This window comes from Chamaea fasciata, unplaced genomic scaffold, assembly GCF_029207755.1.
Source record: "Chamaea fasciata isolate MVZ Bird 193981 ecotype frontalis unplaced genomic scaffold, bChaFas1.0.hap1 SCAF_2, whole genome shotgun sequence".
Lineage (NCBI taxonomy): Eukaryota > Metazoa > Chordata > Aves > Passeriformes > Sylviidae > Chamaea > Chamaea fasciata.
This window is the reverse complement of record NW_027094087.1, coordinates 40,889,564-40,907,806: the sequence shown is the minus strand read 5'-3', so window position 1 is coordinate 40,907,806 and position 18,243 is coordinate 40,889,564. Positions and strand designations below refer to the sequence as shown.

General features: G+C 39.6%; 1 protein-coding gene across 4 annotated transcripts in view; it reads left to right on the top strand.

Moving 5' to 3' along the window:
* Positions 1-18,243, top strand: part of PDGFD (platelet derived growth factor D) — a 141,661-nt gene that overhangs the window by 96,543 nt on the left and 26,875 nt on the right. For all 4 annotated transcript variants that reach the window (XM_066175755.1, XM_066175751.1, XM_066175752.1 and 1 more), the window contains one exon: positions 15,389-15,448. In XM_066175755.1, the coding sequence (XP_066031852.1) occupies positions 15,389-15,448 (60 nt within the window). The remainder of the gene's footprint in view (positions 1-15,388; positions 15,449-18,243) is intronic.

Sequence of the window (18,243 nt, the reverse complement as noted above, 5' to 3'; positions counted from 1 at the left end):
CACAGCTTTAATTCACTTTCTGTTAGAAGACATAGAAAGGAGAAAGGCCCCATAGCTAATTTTTCTGTTTGAAGTTGGCCATTAAGAAGATACCAGGAGAGATACAAAATGTAGTAGAGAACTGAGCCTGCCATAAACACGTAATCAGTGCTGCTGCTAGACTTGTGATCCTCTTTTGTATCTGCACTAAAGAGGAAGGTTAAATCCAACCATTCTCCCCTGTTAACCCCAAACAGCACATCAGTATGCATGAAAATGAGGTGCATTTGCACTGTCAAACTTTTTTAACAACCGTCATTAACCTGTCGATCACATTAGCTGTTTGTTTGAAAAGCAGAACTATTTTAGACTGTTGACTTGAGGATGTAATGCATTCTCTGTAAATCCATATTCTGTCCTTTACTTCCACTTCAGCACCAGCTGAAGAATGTTGGCATGTGAAATGATCATAATGTATGAAGAACTTATTTTGATTTGGTAAATCTGGAGGGTGTTTTCTAAAAATATAGTTGAAATGGCAGATCTGTTGGGAGAAGAGAGGTGCCATGCTTGTGTCTGTAAAAATAGTTTAATTGGGCGCATTCTATTTCAATGCTGCAAAGAGGTGTTAATTAACTCCTCCTGGTTCTTCAGTGTGGCAACACTAGTCTGACCTACCACTGTGGTCACAAGGGAAGAGGGAATGGCCTGTTCTTCCCAGGCCCTGTTCCTGTTGAGCAACCTCTGCTCTAGATTTTCTACAAAAGACAAAGGTGCACAGCTTAATTTAAGTGTTCCAACTGTGTTAGAGAAGAGTAGGAAGTCAGTCTGCTTCCTCTGGAAGTCTATCAGAAGCAAATACCAAAAGTGGTATGGTGCATTGAAACATGCTAGACCTCCAACTGCACTGAGGAACTTGTGAAAATCTATCACAGCAGGTGTTGGTTGCAACTTGTCTTTTATATCAAAACAAGGATTGTGTGTCTTCACAGCCTTGTGTAGAGAGGAGCTCCAAGGCACAGCTTCATGTTCTGTATTCCTCCAATACTATTTATCTGACTGTGTCAGCACCTTGCAAAGCCTGGCAGCACAATCCTACTCCTGTACTGTTCTAGCCAAGTTCGGGTTGCAGGGTCTGTTTCAACCTTAGCACTGTTCAACGTGTTTTCATCATTCTTGGCAAGCCAGGGAACACAATGCATTGTGTATAATGGGTGTTTAATTGCTTACATAATAAATCTTTGCCTTGTTTGTTGCAGCAGCTGTAACTGCTGTAAACTACTTACATCTCTGGATCAGATGGTACTGATTGTTTTAAGATTACTGAATCTAAATTTAGGCACTCTTTTTTTCCCTCCCAGTAATGTCTAGTACAGACAAACGTAGAATTCCGATGTGAGGTCATTCAATCAACTTTCCTTCAGAACAAGAATTTTCTGTATTGTAAATTCATTGTTTGATCATCCAGTATAATTTTTAAATATAACAAGTACATACAGAACATTTATCCGTGGACTAATAAATCACTGTTGCAAAGACATTTTTTCTTTTATAGTAAGTTTTAATTTCTTTTTTTTTCTAATGCCATACCATTGCCTGCAATTATATTCCTTCTTGATTTATGATAAAGAAATCTGTTCTTTTTGTTGTGGGTGTATATCTCCCTTAGATATTTGTAGTGCGCTTTCACACTTCTTTGCTTTTTGCTTAGTCAAGCAATACTGTCCATATTTAGCTTTTAATCTTATCCAAAAAATCAGGCTATTTAATCCCCTCAGAGTTTTTGACATTCTTATCAGAACTGCCCCAGATTTTCATAACTTTTTACAGTGTCTCTGTTGTAGTGAATGGAACTGAGTCTGGTGGTTCAGGCATCACCAGGGCTGTGTTACAGGTGGTGGTGTTATCAAAAATCATTTTGGCATCAGTGTCACCTGTCAGGTTACCCTGCTTAGGCAGGTCTGCATGACTGTTGCCAGCCTGTCTGCCTTAACACTGGAAATGTGTCCTTTAATGGGTTTTCTTCTGTCAGTTCAGTCTGTGTTTGGGCTCCCAGGTTTCCTGGGCTCCTCCTCCCATTCAGCATGTAATCTAAAAACACATTAGGTTGCATCTTTCCACAGCAGACTTTTCTTCTGTTGGGTTATGATACCATTACTGATTTTTACATGTCCTCAGTGAAGATGGTTGTGCCTGCAGTCGCATTTTCTATGGGTTTGGATGCAGCATCATGACCTCAGGGAGGGTGCTGGCTTCCAGGGCAGGCTCCACCACTGCCCTAACACCTTCTCACAGCTAGAGACCTTCCCACCTCGAAGGTAGGCACATCAATACTAAAATGCCACAAAATTAAGTTCTAAAAGATAGTACAGAAGTAGGTGGTGGTGTTCCAGAGCCCAGTCTGGGACACTGTGGTAGCAGGGTGGGCTGCATGGCCCAGACCATGAGTGATGAACAAAGGGGTTGGTTTGCCATGCTGTTTTATTTGGATGCTCACTTTTCCTGTGCCTGCCTGATTTACCTGGGTCCTCCCTAGTCTAAGGTATTGCATGCCTGCAAAATAGAGAACAGCAATTCCGGATTCCAAACCAGGAAGGTGAAGGAATGAAAATCAGCTTCAGACCACACTGAGCCACTGGTCTGGTGGGTGTGAGAAACCTGGTTGGTGTTTTCATCCCAGCCCCTTCCTTCTTAGGTGGCATGATGACTGGAGCCCTTGGGATCTCCACACTTCCTTCTAACAATCATTAGTTTTGTTCTGACTCTGTAGCCCCAGGCAGAGGTCATCAGAGAAGGTCCTTCCTCCCTGCTGAGGAAGCCAGTTTGCTCAGGCTGCTGCTGTTTGCTCATCACGGTGGTTCTGGCTTCTGTAACCTTGACACACTACACCACATTTCCAAAGACAGCCATGGAGCTGTGTAAACCTGACTTTTGTTTTGTATTCATACATCTTTATGAAATTTACAACCTTTGGTTTTGCCCTGAGCACTCAGTACAGTCCATGCCTTCATAATAAAATAGGTGACGGACGTGGCAGAGTGTTTTTGGTTTGCCCTTACACATTCATATTTGCACACACATCTTTTATTAGTTGCAGGGTTCCTGTCGTTTTTAGACTTGATAGGATAAATCGTAGTTGGAAATTTTTGGCTAAATGACACTGTTACATAAAATAACCCCCTGCATGTTGCTAAGCTTTGTGCTACTGAACTGAACACCTTCTTCAGCCCGGGGCTTGGGGTGTTGCCATCATTCTTTGCCTGCAACCCTGTCTCTGTTTTCCAACCCACAGATTTCTCTCTGCATTGAACTGATTTTGAGCAAACATAGCATGCCAAAAAAAAAAAAAAAAAAAAATCCTATCTCTTGTAATACCAAGAAAAATGCAGTTCTGTTTTCCTCAGTTGTTAGTTTGATAACTAGTCAGAGCTTAATTAGAGAAGGTCTGAGCCTGTAACAACACAGGGTCAGATTTTGCAACTCATCTGTAGCACTGAAAGCTTAAAATAGCTTTTAGGTTTGTGGAATTAGTGTGTCTTGGTTTCAGATCATTTTTAGCAGAATCAAATAACATCCATTTTTTCTGTTACCTGTGAAAACAGGTTGTTTTTTTTTTTTTTCATTTTAATAGCTTTTGTTCCGGAATATAGCTTAATTGTACAAAATGGTGTTTTGTGGCAGATAAACCTTATTTTCCAGGTCCCTTTCCTAACCTGAAGAAGCCTTTATTTTTCTTCTTTTTTTTTTTTTTTTTAATAATACTTCTGATCTTGGCAGCTATAAAAATGCTTCTTTTCAATCAATATTTGTGTCCTGATGTATTCCTTAGGTCATTTTTTGTGAAAAACAGTAATAAACCTTTCTTCAGACTGTAGGAGTCAGGCACTACGTTGTCTCATTCTGTGTTCCTGATTCTTAGCACCATTGTTGTCCAGCCATCAACCATATAAATGAAGCCTAAATGCAAGCTCTTGCAGGATCAGACCCTCTAATAAGGAAGTCTGTGTACCCAGAATTGTCAGCAGAGACTTTTCAGCAGGATGTGTTTGATTCAAGGCATAGCCACAAGGTTGTTTGCACCCATCACATTTTTACCATGGCTAGTTTGGAACTAGCACAGACCCCAAGCTGTTTCCAATGTGCAGTTTGTTGTAGCCACTCTGCTTTACAGGGTAATAGTTGTGTCTGAAGACATGACTCACACTGTATCTGATCAATCTCTACCTCATTTTACCACTTAATATAGATGTAGCCCAGAAGTTCTGACATGGAGTTCATCTTTTCTTTCATTTTCTTGTAACTCTTGACAACACTGTGAGTGACACAGTTAATGGCATTTGTGAGTCCTGGGATTCAATGTTTGCAGACTTACGGGTAAGTTTGAAAAAGAATTTTATCTTTGAGGAAAGAAAAATGAAAATAATAAAAAAACCCTGAAACTTGAGAAGACAGCTTAGAAAGTATAAGGCTAATTTTTCCAATGCTCTAGGGCAGGGTAAAAAAATCCACCTTGGGACTGCAAAAATTTATCTCACACCAAGCTAATAAACTTGAAACAAAAAAAAAATCTTGAACAAATCAAGTAGTCTGTCTGCTCTGTGTGGTTTGTGTTGCATGCTGAAGAGGTCACTAGTGATAGAAACAGGCGGCTGAAAGCTTTGCTTTCTCTACAAGAAATCTGGGATGTTGTGTTAATGCGGGAACCTAAACCAGGCACAAAGCAATTGCTGTTTATTACAGACGAGGTGGAACTTTTGTGCCTGACTAGAAATGAGATCCTATTTCAAAATGTGCACTGTACTTACAACATGTGTATTTTATCTCTGAGCCACCTCTCCTTTAAGCAGGCATGGTGTAAACAAGGTCTTTTGTGCTTATCTTATGCTGATGGTTAGGAAAGAACCTGAATGTATCAGTCATGTTCTGATTCAGGCCTTCCACCTCTTTTTGCATATGCATGAGTTGAGACAGAAAAATTTGCATTATTAAGCTCTGAAGAGAGAGAAAAAAAAACAACTCAGAGAAGATAATGTAAGGCAGCAGAAGATAGGACACTGCTCCTTATACACATAATTTATCTCCATCAGAAATATGTGAAAATAAACACTCCGTTTTCCCACCGTAGCAGCAACTTTGTGTGCTGACAGTGCTAGATCAGTGCTGGTTCAGGAACATTTTCCAGGTGCATTAAGGAATAGATTAAAGGCAGAGACAATGCTTGTAATACCAGCTGCTGAAGTCTGTACTATTGTATGGGTGCTGGCCTACTGCTCGTGCAGTCCATGTCTAGATCTCCTGGACAAAGTGGGCAAAGACGGGCAGAGTGGCCAGGAGCGCTGTGCTAAAAACCAGCAGTAGGAACTAAACAGTCTGTGGGTTTGGTATATTAAAAATGCTGTCTGCTGTTCAGGAAAGACTCAGTTTTTGTACTACAGAGCAAAGTCTTTCTGCCAGTGTGTGTGAGAGCCCTCCCCAGTGTTTTCTCCTCATAAGCCTGCATTGCTGATGGAGGTGGGCAGCTGAAAAGCCTGGCCTGCACAGACCAGCCCTGTAAGGCCAGGATGGCAGGGGTTTAGTGTCACCTTGGCCTCTCCATAGATGGGCTGTGTAGTTACTTCCTGCGATTTTTATTAATACTGATGTCACATCCATGTAGGTTAAACCTAACTGTGCCTGTTGTCTTGAGAATACCCATCTTCAGTTTCCAGAAGAGCTGCTTGCACCCACAAATGTATTTTTTTTCTGAGCATAACCCTGCTCTGCACCCATGGGAAGGTGGTGAAGATGTGCAGATGCTCACACATCCCTGCCAATGGGGAGAGGCCCTACCTTGCCCATAGTCTCCTGGGAGGAGGTGGTTTGTGGTGGTGTGGTATCCCCTTGGTGGTGATTTGTGATAGTGGGTGTCCCCTTGGTATGGGGAAGCATCTCTTTGTGCCCTTGGGAAGATCTCTGTGTGTGCAGGTATAAGTTACCCTCCATGCTGTGCCACTGTGTCTCATTTCAGATTAATGTCATTTTTTTTCTCTTTTTTCCATCCAGGCTCTTGACACTAGTTTCTTTCTGAGTTTGTGTGTGCCATCAAATAGAGTTTATGGCTCGTACGTTTTTCTCTACTTACAGTCTTTAAAGTGAAAGCTTGTTTTTCTTACCTGCCACTGCTTCTGACCTCTGGTAATCCTACCATATTTCTTTGTATTAAATGATGTTTACAACTCTTTTTTTTTTTTTTTTTAACCAGTTTCAATTTTCTGTGACATTTTCCAGGTCATCAGCATGAAACTGCATTAAACTGTTTGTCTTGCTTTTCATTGCTTAAAAATATTTAGCCTGTTACAATTTTACAGCCATCCTTAGTCTATTTGGTAATGCTTATATTTAGTCAGACTTCAAATAAAATGTGTCGCACACTAATTGTGGCCCAGTACACACCCTCCCAGTCCTGAGACTATGGTCTCAGTTTGGTGTTTAGAAGGATTTTCAAGGCCATTTTTGGTAAGCTGATCCCAAAACTGATACAGCTAAACCGGTTTAGGAAGATTGCAAAACGTGGCCAATGTAAGGTGTTTTTTTTTACCTGGTCTTTACTCATACTGTCACTTACAATTTATATTTGTAAAATTAGACATAAGAGAAATGAGGAGCATAACTGCTCCTAAAGGACTTGTATTTAGCTTTAACAGCAGTGGTGTTTCTGAGGAAAAGATCTGGAAATTCCATTGTTATAGTTGGGTTTTTTCCTTTATTTAGCTGTTTGATAAAACTCAGGTTAAACAAATACCCCAGTAAGCAGTATCCTGTGCTGTGTGCAGTAAATTGACTGCTTTTGATCACATCAAAAACCTGAGAGAAAATGGTTCTTTTATTCTTCAAAGATGAGATTTTCTCGCTATTTTTTATGATTATTGAACATCTTAGAAAGCTTGGATAGCAGTCCTTTTTTGTTGTCCTAGAAAATGCAATGCCTTCTAGTCAAAGCAGGAGGGTGAACAAATGCTTTGTTTTGCATTATCTGTGAAACATAACACATGCTCCTTCTGCATGCTTACTGCAGAATTAAGCCTCATCCTCTGACAGAGAGCTCAAAAACAAATGGATCCTTCAAAAAAATCAATAGGCTAGGATTGCTGCTAGGATAGCTAATGCCTCTTACCAGTACCCTTCTACATGATGTACTCAGCTTGAGAATTAAATTTGCTTAGCTCCATTAGAGTTTTTTGTTATTATTATTATTATTGCTTCCATGTTTCTCCCAAATTACATCTGAAAATGTAAGTGTGCATGTCCAAGCACTTAGCAGGTCCTCCTAGTAGAATAGTGGAAAACTTGGAATATTAAAGGAAATTACACTGTATTTGTTAATGATCATTTTTCTCTGATTATGGACCGTGTTTAAATCTATTAAAAATGTGTAGAAACCCAAGTGGAAAGAAGTCAGAAAATTAATAACTTGCTCCTGGGAGGTTTTCTCTCATTAATATTTTTTCTTCTATCCCTAGTACTGGGGTCTTTCAGTACATTCCCATTTGGTATGAGTCACACCAAGAAGGAGGATCTGAAATAACCAGCTGTCACTGCCTTCTGTTAACTCTGAAAGAATTTTTTGCCCACCTGGACACTACCAGGCAAGTGAAGTATCAGGTTTTCAGTTTTGCTCAGGGCAGAGTTACCTGTTACCAGGGTGGCTGCTTCCAAAACCCTGCCAGTCAGCGTGGCAGAAGTTCACCAAAGTCCTTACAAGGGCACTAGATACTGACCTGACAGCAGGTTTTTGGCTCATGGGATCACTCCTCCCAAGCTCATTTCCCACTTTGATGTGCAGAATCGCCCTGATCAGGACCCCTCTTGATGTTTGCTTCCCACTGCCCTGGCAGAGCCAGCATGGACCATCACAGGGGGACCAGCAAGCCCTGCAAAATGGGATGCCTCTGTGGGCCAGGTGTGCTAAGGCACAGACCCAAGGTGAGCAAGGAGCCAAATTGCCTTCAGACCTCTCCACTGTCACTGCTGGAAGATGGGCATTGCAGACCACAAGGCACCAAGAGTCACTTCTGAAAGGTCTCCTTTATATACAACAGGAATAGAAAGGGAGTGAGGAGCAGATGCAGTGTAAGCATAATGCACCTGGATTGCATCCCTGGATTGCAGTAAGGTGAGCCAGGGTTCCCGTGGAGACGGTGAATGCAGTGGCAGCCTATAGCATCAATGGCAGCAGAGTGGCCAGGGCACCTTCACACTTCTAGGTCTGACCTAGAATGCTTACAGGGCACTTGTCAGCAAAATAGGTGGTTAAGAATGCAGGAAACTAGGAAAAGAAAACTCCACCTCTCTTTATCAAAGAAACTCATTCCAGACTGAAGGATAGCCTGGAATGGAAGGAAATGCTGTTTAGCAAATGTAGTTGGACTTCAGAGGAGCATCTCAGTGTCACGCAGGAAACGGTGGCTTGTGCTGGAGAAGGTGGCATGTGGCAGTCAGAGGGCAGGCAGTGGCCTGTAAGACAGAAGGGAGTATCCAGCCAGGGATAGCTTGCTTATAGGAGTTTGTAAAAGGTTGATCTTACAGTAAGTTTGGGGGGTTTTTTGGGATGTTTTAGGGACCAGAGTACAACCTGCAGAGTAGCATTTTAATGGTTTTTGCAGCACGTACATTGCTGAAGTGCATTGCTCATGAATGAAAAAATCAGAGTATGAGAGAGGCAAGCTGGATGACCTTGAGCAGCACAGAATTGATTTGCAGTGAAATGGAACAGCCCAAAAATGAGCAAAGAGGTCACTCATGTAGAGATTAATAGCAAAACTACTTGCTTTTAAATGACATATCACTGGTTATTGAACAGGGACAAAGAAAATGTCTCAGTGTACTAGGCATGTGACCAGTGAGGCTGTAGTTGCATCTTTCCTGGAATACTTTGTACAGTTCTGGTCCCCAAGGTACAGAGCAACCACATTTTTCTTGGACTGAGTTCAGGGACAATGGGGGAGAAGAGGACATTTCTTACTAAGGGCCAAGACAGCTTGGCTTGCTTAGTGTAATAAAATGGATGCTGAGAGGAGATATAACATCTCTTCAGAATTACTGCAGGAAGCAAACTTGGGAGGGGAAGAAAAGGATAAAGCTGGTACTTACATAAGTGCAATAAAGATAAATTTAGCATGGAAACAGCCAACCAGTCTGAGGGGTTTGGAAGAGACAGCCTGGGAGAGCCTTTCAAGTTTTGTGTCCCAGTGTTTAATTGCAGAATCAAAATTTGCCATTCAGATAAAAATGGCAAAGGAAGAATTGCAGAATATTTACAATGAATGTTAGTTGATTTGTGTTTTGTTTACAATTGCTTAACTGCAGTATGCAGCAAATTAACTATTAGTAAATCCTTTGTACAGAGAGATACGAGGACAGGCTTCTGTGATAAATGGAAAAAATAAAGGTAATACACAATTTGCACAGTGTGATAATGAAGTCCTGCACACTTTCTTGTAGTTATGAGTAGCAAACAGGATGCTCATAGGCATAGTAGTGTCGGATGACATCTGATTTTTCAAAGGCATAACTACTGTCTCATTTGAACAAGTATTATGTGACTTTAGAGAGATCATTAAAAAGTCTGTCTCTCACATTCTTCCAGTATGCACCCAGGAGTGCCTATTTCCAGAGCTGGATGAAAGATGAAGAGGAGCATTGATGAAACATAATTTATTAAATATATTCTTTTGTTTCAGTTTTACTTCAGCTTTTCATAAATAAATATAACAAACTGCAGTTAACCAAAGTCGTTATTACAGCCTTAAACTTCTGAAATCTTAAGTATCTCCTATTTCCTGTTCATTTATAGCTAGTAAATGTGTCAGAAAAATTCAAGAGAGATTTTATATGTTGCCTTGCATTAGTATTAACTTAGCTGATAAGATTGTAACTACTTATACATAGTGGTAACTAGGCTTCAGAAACTCAATTTATGTCTTTTTTGAGGGGCAAGAATCACACTCTTACATTTGAGATCAGACAGTTTGGTGTCTGTCTGACCTTTTGTTACTGACTTTAAAATACTGTTGTCATGGATAGCCTGCCTTTATGGGACTGCATCAAAAAATAGAAAAGAAAATTAAATATTATTAAAGTCATTTGTTAATTTCGTAGCTGTTCTAATAGTAGCTGGTGTCAGTGGTAAAGTTTGCTCATACTTCCAGTTTGGATATTGCTGCCTTCACATTGCAGCTACCTGGTTTTGTTAATGCCTGCACTGCCAAATGAAAGAGCTTGTTGACATTGGTAATTGGCTCAAAAGAGCAAAGTGTGGGTTGTTATCTGGAGAGACAGGGTCAATTCACATCTAATCTTCTTGAAAGACACTGGCCCGCACTTAATGTTTCATTGCAAGGCATGATTCCCAGATTAAGAACCATCATTGTTGCATGGTCTTCAAATTCAGTAACTTTTATTTTAATGTCTGGTCACCAGAGCTGAATAGAGCAGCAGTTTGACCATTACTGTAAGAAAAATCCAGCCTCTGGATTCCTAGTAGCCTGCTGTAGGTATCTTTCAGCATCTTTAGGGGGTGTTAATAAATACCATTCTGATACTAAATTAAAACCCAGCAATGTGACAAAATGAAAGTGTGGTACAAGAAAAAGATATTTCAAAGTGTAAATCAATATACTTATAAAAATCAGAGTGTACTAAAATGCTACATGCAATATGAAATTTAATCATTTGAAGTGTACAACCTCGAATATGTATCACAGCATTTCTTTTGAATGAACTATGATCTTTCTTTTGTCTTTAACTTATATAACACGATTTCTGTTATACAGCATGTTCTGAGTATGGAGTTAATATGCCTGAAATATGTGTCGCTTTGTATGGAAAATGTAATACCTGTAAATTCAGTTGTTAGTGAGAATATAGGTACTACTGCTTATGGCAGGAAAAAAAAAGAGAAAGATTTACAGGGTATTATATTTTGTTGTTGTATATTTTGTTTTGTTGTTGTTGTTGTACTAAATACAAGTTTTTCTGCTTATCAGCAACCTGTCTGCATATAGCTCTGAATGCCATAGATACATGTTGGCTGTTGTTCAACAATGGGTATCACTGAGTTTCTGTTTTTTAATCTAAATATTAGGATAATTTTGTCTCTTTTTTCTTCAAGTTGCAATTGACACTAATTTTTCCTTGCAGACCTTCCATTGTCCTCCATCCCTAATCCTTGCATTCCAGGGAGAGCTCATAACTTCTTTTTGTTTCTTTACTGGACCTCTGAACATTCCCTATTTCACCCATGATTTGTTTCTGCAGGATCTTCTGTATGTCTCAGTACATCCCTTAGTCCCGTTCTTCTGTAAATTTCTGGAAACTGCTTTTCTTTCGGATCATTTATAGTTACGGTGTCTAAATACCACAAATGGGGTAACCACAGGCAGAGCTCAACACTCCAGCATCTCTGTTCTTATTTTTTCTTAGCTTGCTGCATTCTTCCCCTTTCTCATGCTTACTTGCCCCAAGAACATGCCTGCATTTTGACCCTTTCTCCTTCACTTCTCTTCTGAGTAGAAGGGCACAGTGGAAAAGGTGACTCCTTTAGGAGAAGACCCTACTGAACCAATGGGCCCTAATCCTCAGTCAGGGGTGCTCTCTGGACTGCACTCTTCCTTATGACACCTCTTTTGAGAACCTTCCCCACTAACTGAAGTGGAGAGCATTGCCTCAACTTTCATGAGCAATATTTTGTAGTTGTTTTGTCAGATGAACAATTTTTTACCAAATCTGATCCAATCTACCCAGAAACCTGCACATTAAGGAAAAGAATTGACAGAAAAGCTAACTTATAGAGGTATGGGGCTGTTTCTTTGCACTGGAGAGAACTGTCAGTGTGCTGTGCGAGTCCTGTGGTGGTTATTGCCTATCCCAGGCATCCTTCCTCACAGCAGTCATGCACCAAGATGACAAAAGGCTAACCTGCAGTGAAAAACTAGGTAAAAAAGTGAAGAATCACAGTGCTTCTTGCTTTTAATTGGAGGACCGGGCAGTAACTCATCATAGCTGGGAGAACTTGCATGTTTAGCCACATGGGTGGGTACACCAAAGTGAGTCATGACAGCATGCTTCTCCAACTGGCGCACTTCCCAGCCACATCCCAGTGTTTTCCTGATGCCTCTCTGTTCCTACTGACCCTGCCAAGCCCCATGGCTCCAACACAGCAGAGCCTGTGCTGCTGCAGGTCATGGACCCTCAGGCTGCACATCATCTTACTCAGGAACCAGTGCTATCTGGCTCTGCAGTCTCATATATCAATATCTGTGATTCTGCATCATGATCTCCACTTGTGAAAGCTCTGGGTGAAACACAGGATTATTCCCTGTGACTCCTTGTCACTTACTGGCGATCAGTGGTGGGAGACAGGCTATAAAGTCCATCTGCAAATGGAGAGAGTAGCTTCTCTTTGTCTGTAACAGAGCCAGGAACAATATATCAATGTCCATACATATTTAACTCTGAGGACTGACTCACAATTTGTCTTGCTGAGGTGTAATTTTGGAAGTTGATGTCTGGAAGTAATTTTTCTTTACTGAGTGTAGCTGCTATCAGAGGGTGATTGGTAGTCCTGTTGTTTTGTCTGTATTTTTGCTGCTTGTAGAACAGTTAATTCAGTGCTTTGCTGAAGTGTCTGGTAAAGTTTTTATGTTACCATGACACAAATACAAAAATAGAAGCACTGTTGTCAGGGTGATGACGCTAAATTATTACCACCCTGTTGTTCCTGATTCAGTAAGAAAAGATATGAGAATTTTGGTGGGTTTTGAAATGTTATAACTAAAACTTTTAATATTGTTTTAAGTAATGAAGAAACAACAGCAAAACAACAGCCAAAGCAATCACAGGCAAATTCATGTGAACGAGGTAGAATAAATTGAACCGATAGCACTGAAAATAGATTTGCCCTTCAGCTTCTGCTAGGGGCAATAGTGAGAAGGAGGAGAGGGTTTTGTAATGATGAGAACCACTTTGATATTATTATTTGAAATAGCTGCAAGCAGAAGCCATAGATAATAATAATCTCCAAACTGTGGAGGCTGAAAGCGCCAAGAAGCCAAGAATGACTGCAGCTGCCTTGAGTGGTGGTGGAACAAAGCCATAGAGTTGTGAATAGTTTATGCAGGTTGAATATAATCAGAGTTGAAATGTGCAGTCATCAGGTTTGAGATCCAAGAAGCAGGTGGTACACGTGTCTATGTCTGGATTTTGGAGGGGTTATCTGGCGTGAACCAGCTCAAAGAATCACAGACTAAAGAAACAGTTTTGATACCTGCATTTAGATAAAACAAGTGGTCCATCCCTTTGAACTCAAGACTACAGTCTTCTCAAAACATTCAGTGAAGCAAATTGTTTCTGTTTTAAAATAATGCTTTTGAACTCAATGCCACTTTTTTCCTGGAAGTGCTAAATGGAAGCTAATGACAGAGAGGAAATTATTTCCAAGTTTTGCGACTGGCAGCCTTCACCAGAGGACTCAGGAGCTTTTCAAATACATTTTTATTTAATTTAAATTGTGGCTTGTCAAGAACTGAGCAACCAAATGTGTAGAGAATGTGGCCAAGGTAGGCATATTTAGAATGGTGTATGACCTGATTATAGCTTGCATAACTCTTTACTGTTTTTAAGAAAAAAAATCTGCATTGAAAATTTCTTTTTTTTTTCTGTATTCTTAGCAGAAAATGACCACATAATTATTGACATTTTAATTGCTCTGCAGTTTCAGTGGTCATTTAGTGATGGGATTTCTTAATTGCTATTAGTCTTAAATACCGAAGAAGAAGAAACAGTAACAGTATTGAATAAACAATCTTGTGACTTTTGAGGCATTTAAATATTTTTCTATAGCAAATGAAAAACATTAAAAAACCAAGCATATTGATTCTGGATCTGAAAGCAGCTCTGTCCTTCTTGACTAAAGGAACGCTTTATTGGTGAATTAGCAAATTATGAGATCAATTTTCTCTTTTCCATTCCTAAGAAATAATATATGCATTTATATCTATGTATGGTCCAATGCAGGATCAAGTCTAGTGAGCGTCAGCTGTGCAGTTTCCTTTCCATTTCCCCTTTCAGTTGCCAGCTTAAAAAAAAAGCTAATCAGATACTGAGTCAGTATGAAACTGTCAGCCAAGGCATTGACCCATCCTCCTTAAAACTTTTCATTATAAATTCTATTGTTAGAAATTAAAATCTTGGTATGCTGTCACTTCAGTCCACTTTCCTTACCTGCATATTCATGCCAATCATTAGCTATTCACTGCATGTGTGTGTTTAATAACCATTCTGTGATGCTGCCTTTTTTTTCCATTTTTCACAGTTTAGTTATTCCAGTTGGAAATGAGTAAAGCTGCCAAAAGATTAAAGAAATGGCTTCTTCATTATTTAAGTAGTGATTGCTCATCACTGGTCAGAGAAGTGGTTTGGAATTTAGGTGACCACATGTCAATATCTACAGTTTTGACATCTGTATCTAAGATCAGCCTCCCAGGTTTCCTTTGTAGAGACAATGAAGACAAAAAAAACATTTTCAGGGTGCACTATCATCCCAAGTAAAGCTTCTAAAACAGATTAGATGATTTGTACCCCAGAAATGCCAGGTTTAGTATTGTAAATGGAAATAAGACTAACTAGCTTAGATGTTGGCTTTGTAGAGGTCCAAAGATAGATAATATAATCCCATCCCTGAGCTGAAATTAATCATAAATTCCCAGAGATTCTGTCCAATGATGCTGTTAATGGGAATGTTCTGTGGCTGGGTTTTTTGATATAAGAAAACATAGTGCAAGGATCATCAGGGTTCAGCACAAGTACCAAAAGCAGTACAGTCATGTTAGGACTACTTTTCAAATGGATTAGATTACCCTGCTTTTCACCTTGACTAAGTAGTACCAGGGAAGTAGCATGTTCATGTTCTTTCCACAAGATCAGATTGGTAACTGCATTAATACTCTGATTGTAGACATACAGAGATGGTGTTTAATATCTGTGTTGGCAGAGGAATTGTAATGTCCTTGACCAGATTAGGTCCTGCTATGCAAAGCAGCATATATCAGATAGGTATTATTATTACTGTTATTGTTGATGATGATGATGATGATGATGATGATGATAATAATAATAATAATAATAATAATAATAATAATAATAATAATAATAATAATTCTTGTCCAAGCAAACTCACAAGGAATTTATAAACATTGAAAAAGAACCTGAATGGAAGTAGCTTTAGTGAGGAGTAACACATGGCAAGGGACTTTTGCATTAAAAAGGGTTAGAAAAAGTGACAGATGTTGATTGCTGAAATATTTTTTAGGTTCTGTAGTTAATTTAGGATGTTGTCTTAATGGTGATTTTTCCTATGTGTTTTTCCCCTTAGGATGATTTCCAGCATGCAGCCTCAGAAACCAACTGGGAGTCAGTCACAAGCTCTGTCTCAGTAAGTAATTTCTCACTGTTTTGCCCATGAATGGATTGATAGGGTGGCTTGAATCCAGCTCACTAAAATGGCATCTGCACAGAGAGACCATGTATTCACCTTTGAAAGAGGATGAACAAAGTTTTTATCCAACTGATACTGGATTCAAACAGTATGTTTTTAGAGATAAAAGATTCAGGATATGCCCTTAGCCGTGAGACAGCACGTGAGACAGCCATTGGGGAACATTTCTTGCTTTCAAACTCATCCTGCCAGTATGAAAATCCAAGATAAAAACTTAAAATTTTTAATCATGGAATACCTTGACTTACATGGAAGACTATATGGAAAGCAAGGTGGCAGGAAAGGGGATCTGGCCCTTCACTGTCAATACTGAGAATATTTTTAAGTGTTTCCAGTAAAATATATCTGAAGTCAGATACAATTGCTCCATATTCAGCAGCAAATTGCAACTTGAGAGAAAAAATAAGAAAGAAAAAAACCCAGGTAATCTAATAAAAAAATTAATTTTCTTTTCATTACATGTGATTTGTGTCATTGGCAAAAAATCTGTCCTCTCGGCCATTTCCCAGTGCTGGGGAATGGCATAGTAGCATGAGAATTCATAATACGGGCAGTCCTCTTCTGTGTGCTTTGTTGCCTGCTTGTTACGGTTCTTGTTAACTCCTCTTGGAATAGATGAGATGGGGGTAAGTGCTTAAAGCAGGCTTGAGACCAATGTCTGAAGCATTTATGGAAGAGAGCTTAGTGATAGCACCTTTGTTACAGTAGCTGCCAGGAGCAGCTGGTGAAGGAGCAGTAAATAAAATATGGGTAAATTGTACTGATCAGGGTCCAATCAAGGCAGCAAGTAGAGAGAAAACTCTCTGCTGCCAAAATTAGAAGGTGTTAAGCCAATCTCAGTTGTGTTTACTCTTGAATTCTCAAAATGACACTTGCCCTTCATGATATCATTCACTGATTGCCTGGAACCAACTGCGGAAAGTCTTGAGGAGTGATGTTAGCAAGGCTGAGATCTACTGGATGTGCCAAGCAGGAGATGCTACAACAGTTTTACCAGAAGACACAAATTCATTTTTCATTCTAATGTGGGCTTGGGGGAAAAAATCAATGTGATGGAATATTTTGTTTAAAAATATGGTAGGCTGATGTTTGAAAAAGTAAGCCTAGGGCTCCCTCATCAGGTAACTATGTAAATGAGACTAAGCCTATGGTAAACGCCATGTTAATTAGCATCCTTAACATCATAAAATGCACAATGTACCAAACAATAACCCACTATCCTTTTCGTATTGAAAAATCGAGTTCATGGTTTTGCATCTTTTTTTTTTTTTTCTGAAAAATCGTTTTAATGTGTTGTGTCTAAGGAAGTTCAATACAAATGTTACAGGTAGCGAGCTGTTTCCCAAGGTCACATGGAAACCTACAGCAAAGCCAGAAGCAGAACCTCAGTTTCACTGGTTTTCTCATGCCATTCCCTATCTAATACAATACACTTTCTTGAGCACATGGCACCCACAAGTCCCTTTTATCCTCAGAGAAAAAAAGGCAGGGAGATTGAGCAATTTTTCACAAAGGCACCAAGGAAAATGTCTGAGGACATCCAAGTTCTTCAGGAGAGAAAGATTCAGGGATTCTGTTAAGGTCTTGAGAGGCAGAGGACAAACTCAGACCTGTCAGTCTTGGACAAGATGACATACAATTCTGCTGATGCTCAGGTAGTATGGCAGGTCTGAGTTTCTTCTCTCAAACCCACAAGTAACCCAAAGATTTATTTTAGGATATAGACACATTACAACTCTCAGAATAAAAATTTTAGAGTAAGCAAATTCTTTCTTCCCTATCTGAGATCATATTACAGTTATATTTTGGGTTGTTTTTTTGTTTGGGTTTTTTCTCAGAAAGGTAAAAAAAAAATGCTCCTGCCCTTAACCCATCATGGCAAACTCAGGGAAAAAAAAAAAAAAAAAAGAAACAAAATCCAACTCCTTATCAGGTTAGTTTCGATTATATGTAAAGTAATTTTATGACCAAGAAAAAGCTGTGATGCACATTGAATTGCCTGTCAGGCTCACAATAGAGATAGGAAAGTGAAAAGAATGAGTGAACAGAAATTAAGGGCAAGAGCACATACCAAAAAAAGATACCTTTGTGTTCCAGTAAATTAAAAATGTATTCAGTGCTTTTAAGAAATGCAAAGGAGGTACATAATGTGGAAGATTTTGGCTCTTCATTGCTTCTTACATTTCCTCTTGCCCGCTCTTTGGATGTGATCTCAGAAGTCAGATTACACCGAGCACAGACTCTGCTAAAGCCAGCACCTCATTCTTGGCAGGACAAAAGAGAGGCAGTTGGATTGGCAGCTTTGAAGTTGCTTTTGGGCCTGTCACATGATGTTGCTGCCAGGAGGCTATCTCAGCTGTTGAAATAATTCCTCTTGATTTGGCTGTCACTGAGAAAAAGTTAAGCTTCCTTCTGTGTTTGAACGAGGCTGCACAAATCTCTTGAGTAGGAGCTTTTATATGAAAAAAAATGGGGAATCCCAGCTGCCTGTATGAGTTTTGAAATGCCCTGCCTATTCAGAGCTTGACCTTCACTTCTGTAATGAAATGTATAGTTGAACATGTGGGAAAAAACCTCCTGCATTTAGTAAGGCACACACCTGTGGCCTGATTTTTTATGCTTCTGTTCCTTCAGCATCCTTGGGCCATCTCACTGTTGAAAGGCAGTCAGTTTCTGATCTTTCCCTGCTGGACTGCCATGAGCTCCACCAAGCACTCCTCAGTAAGAAAATA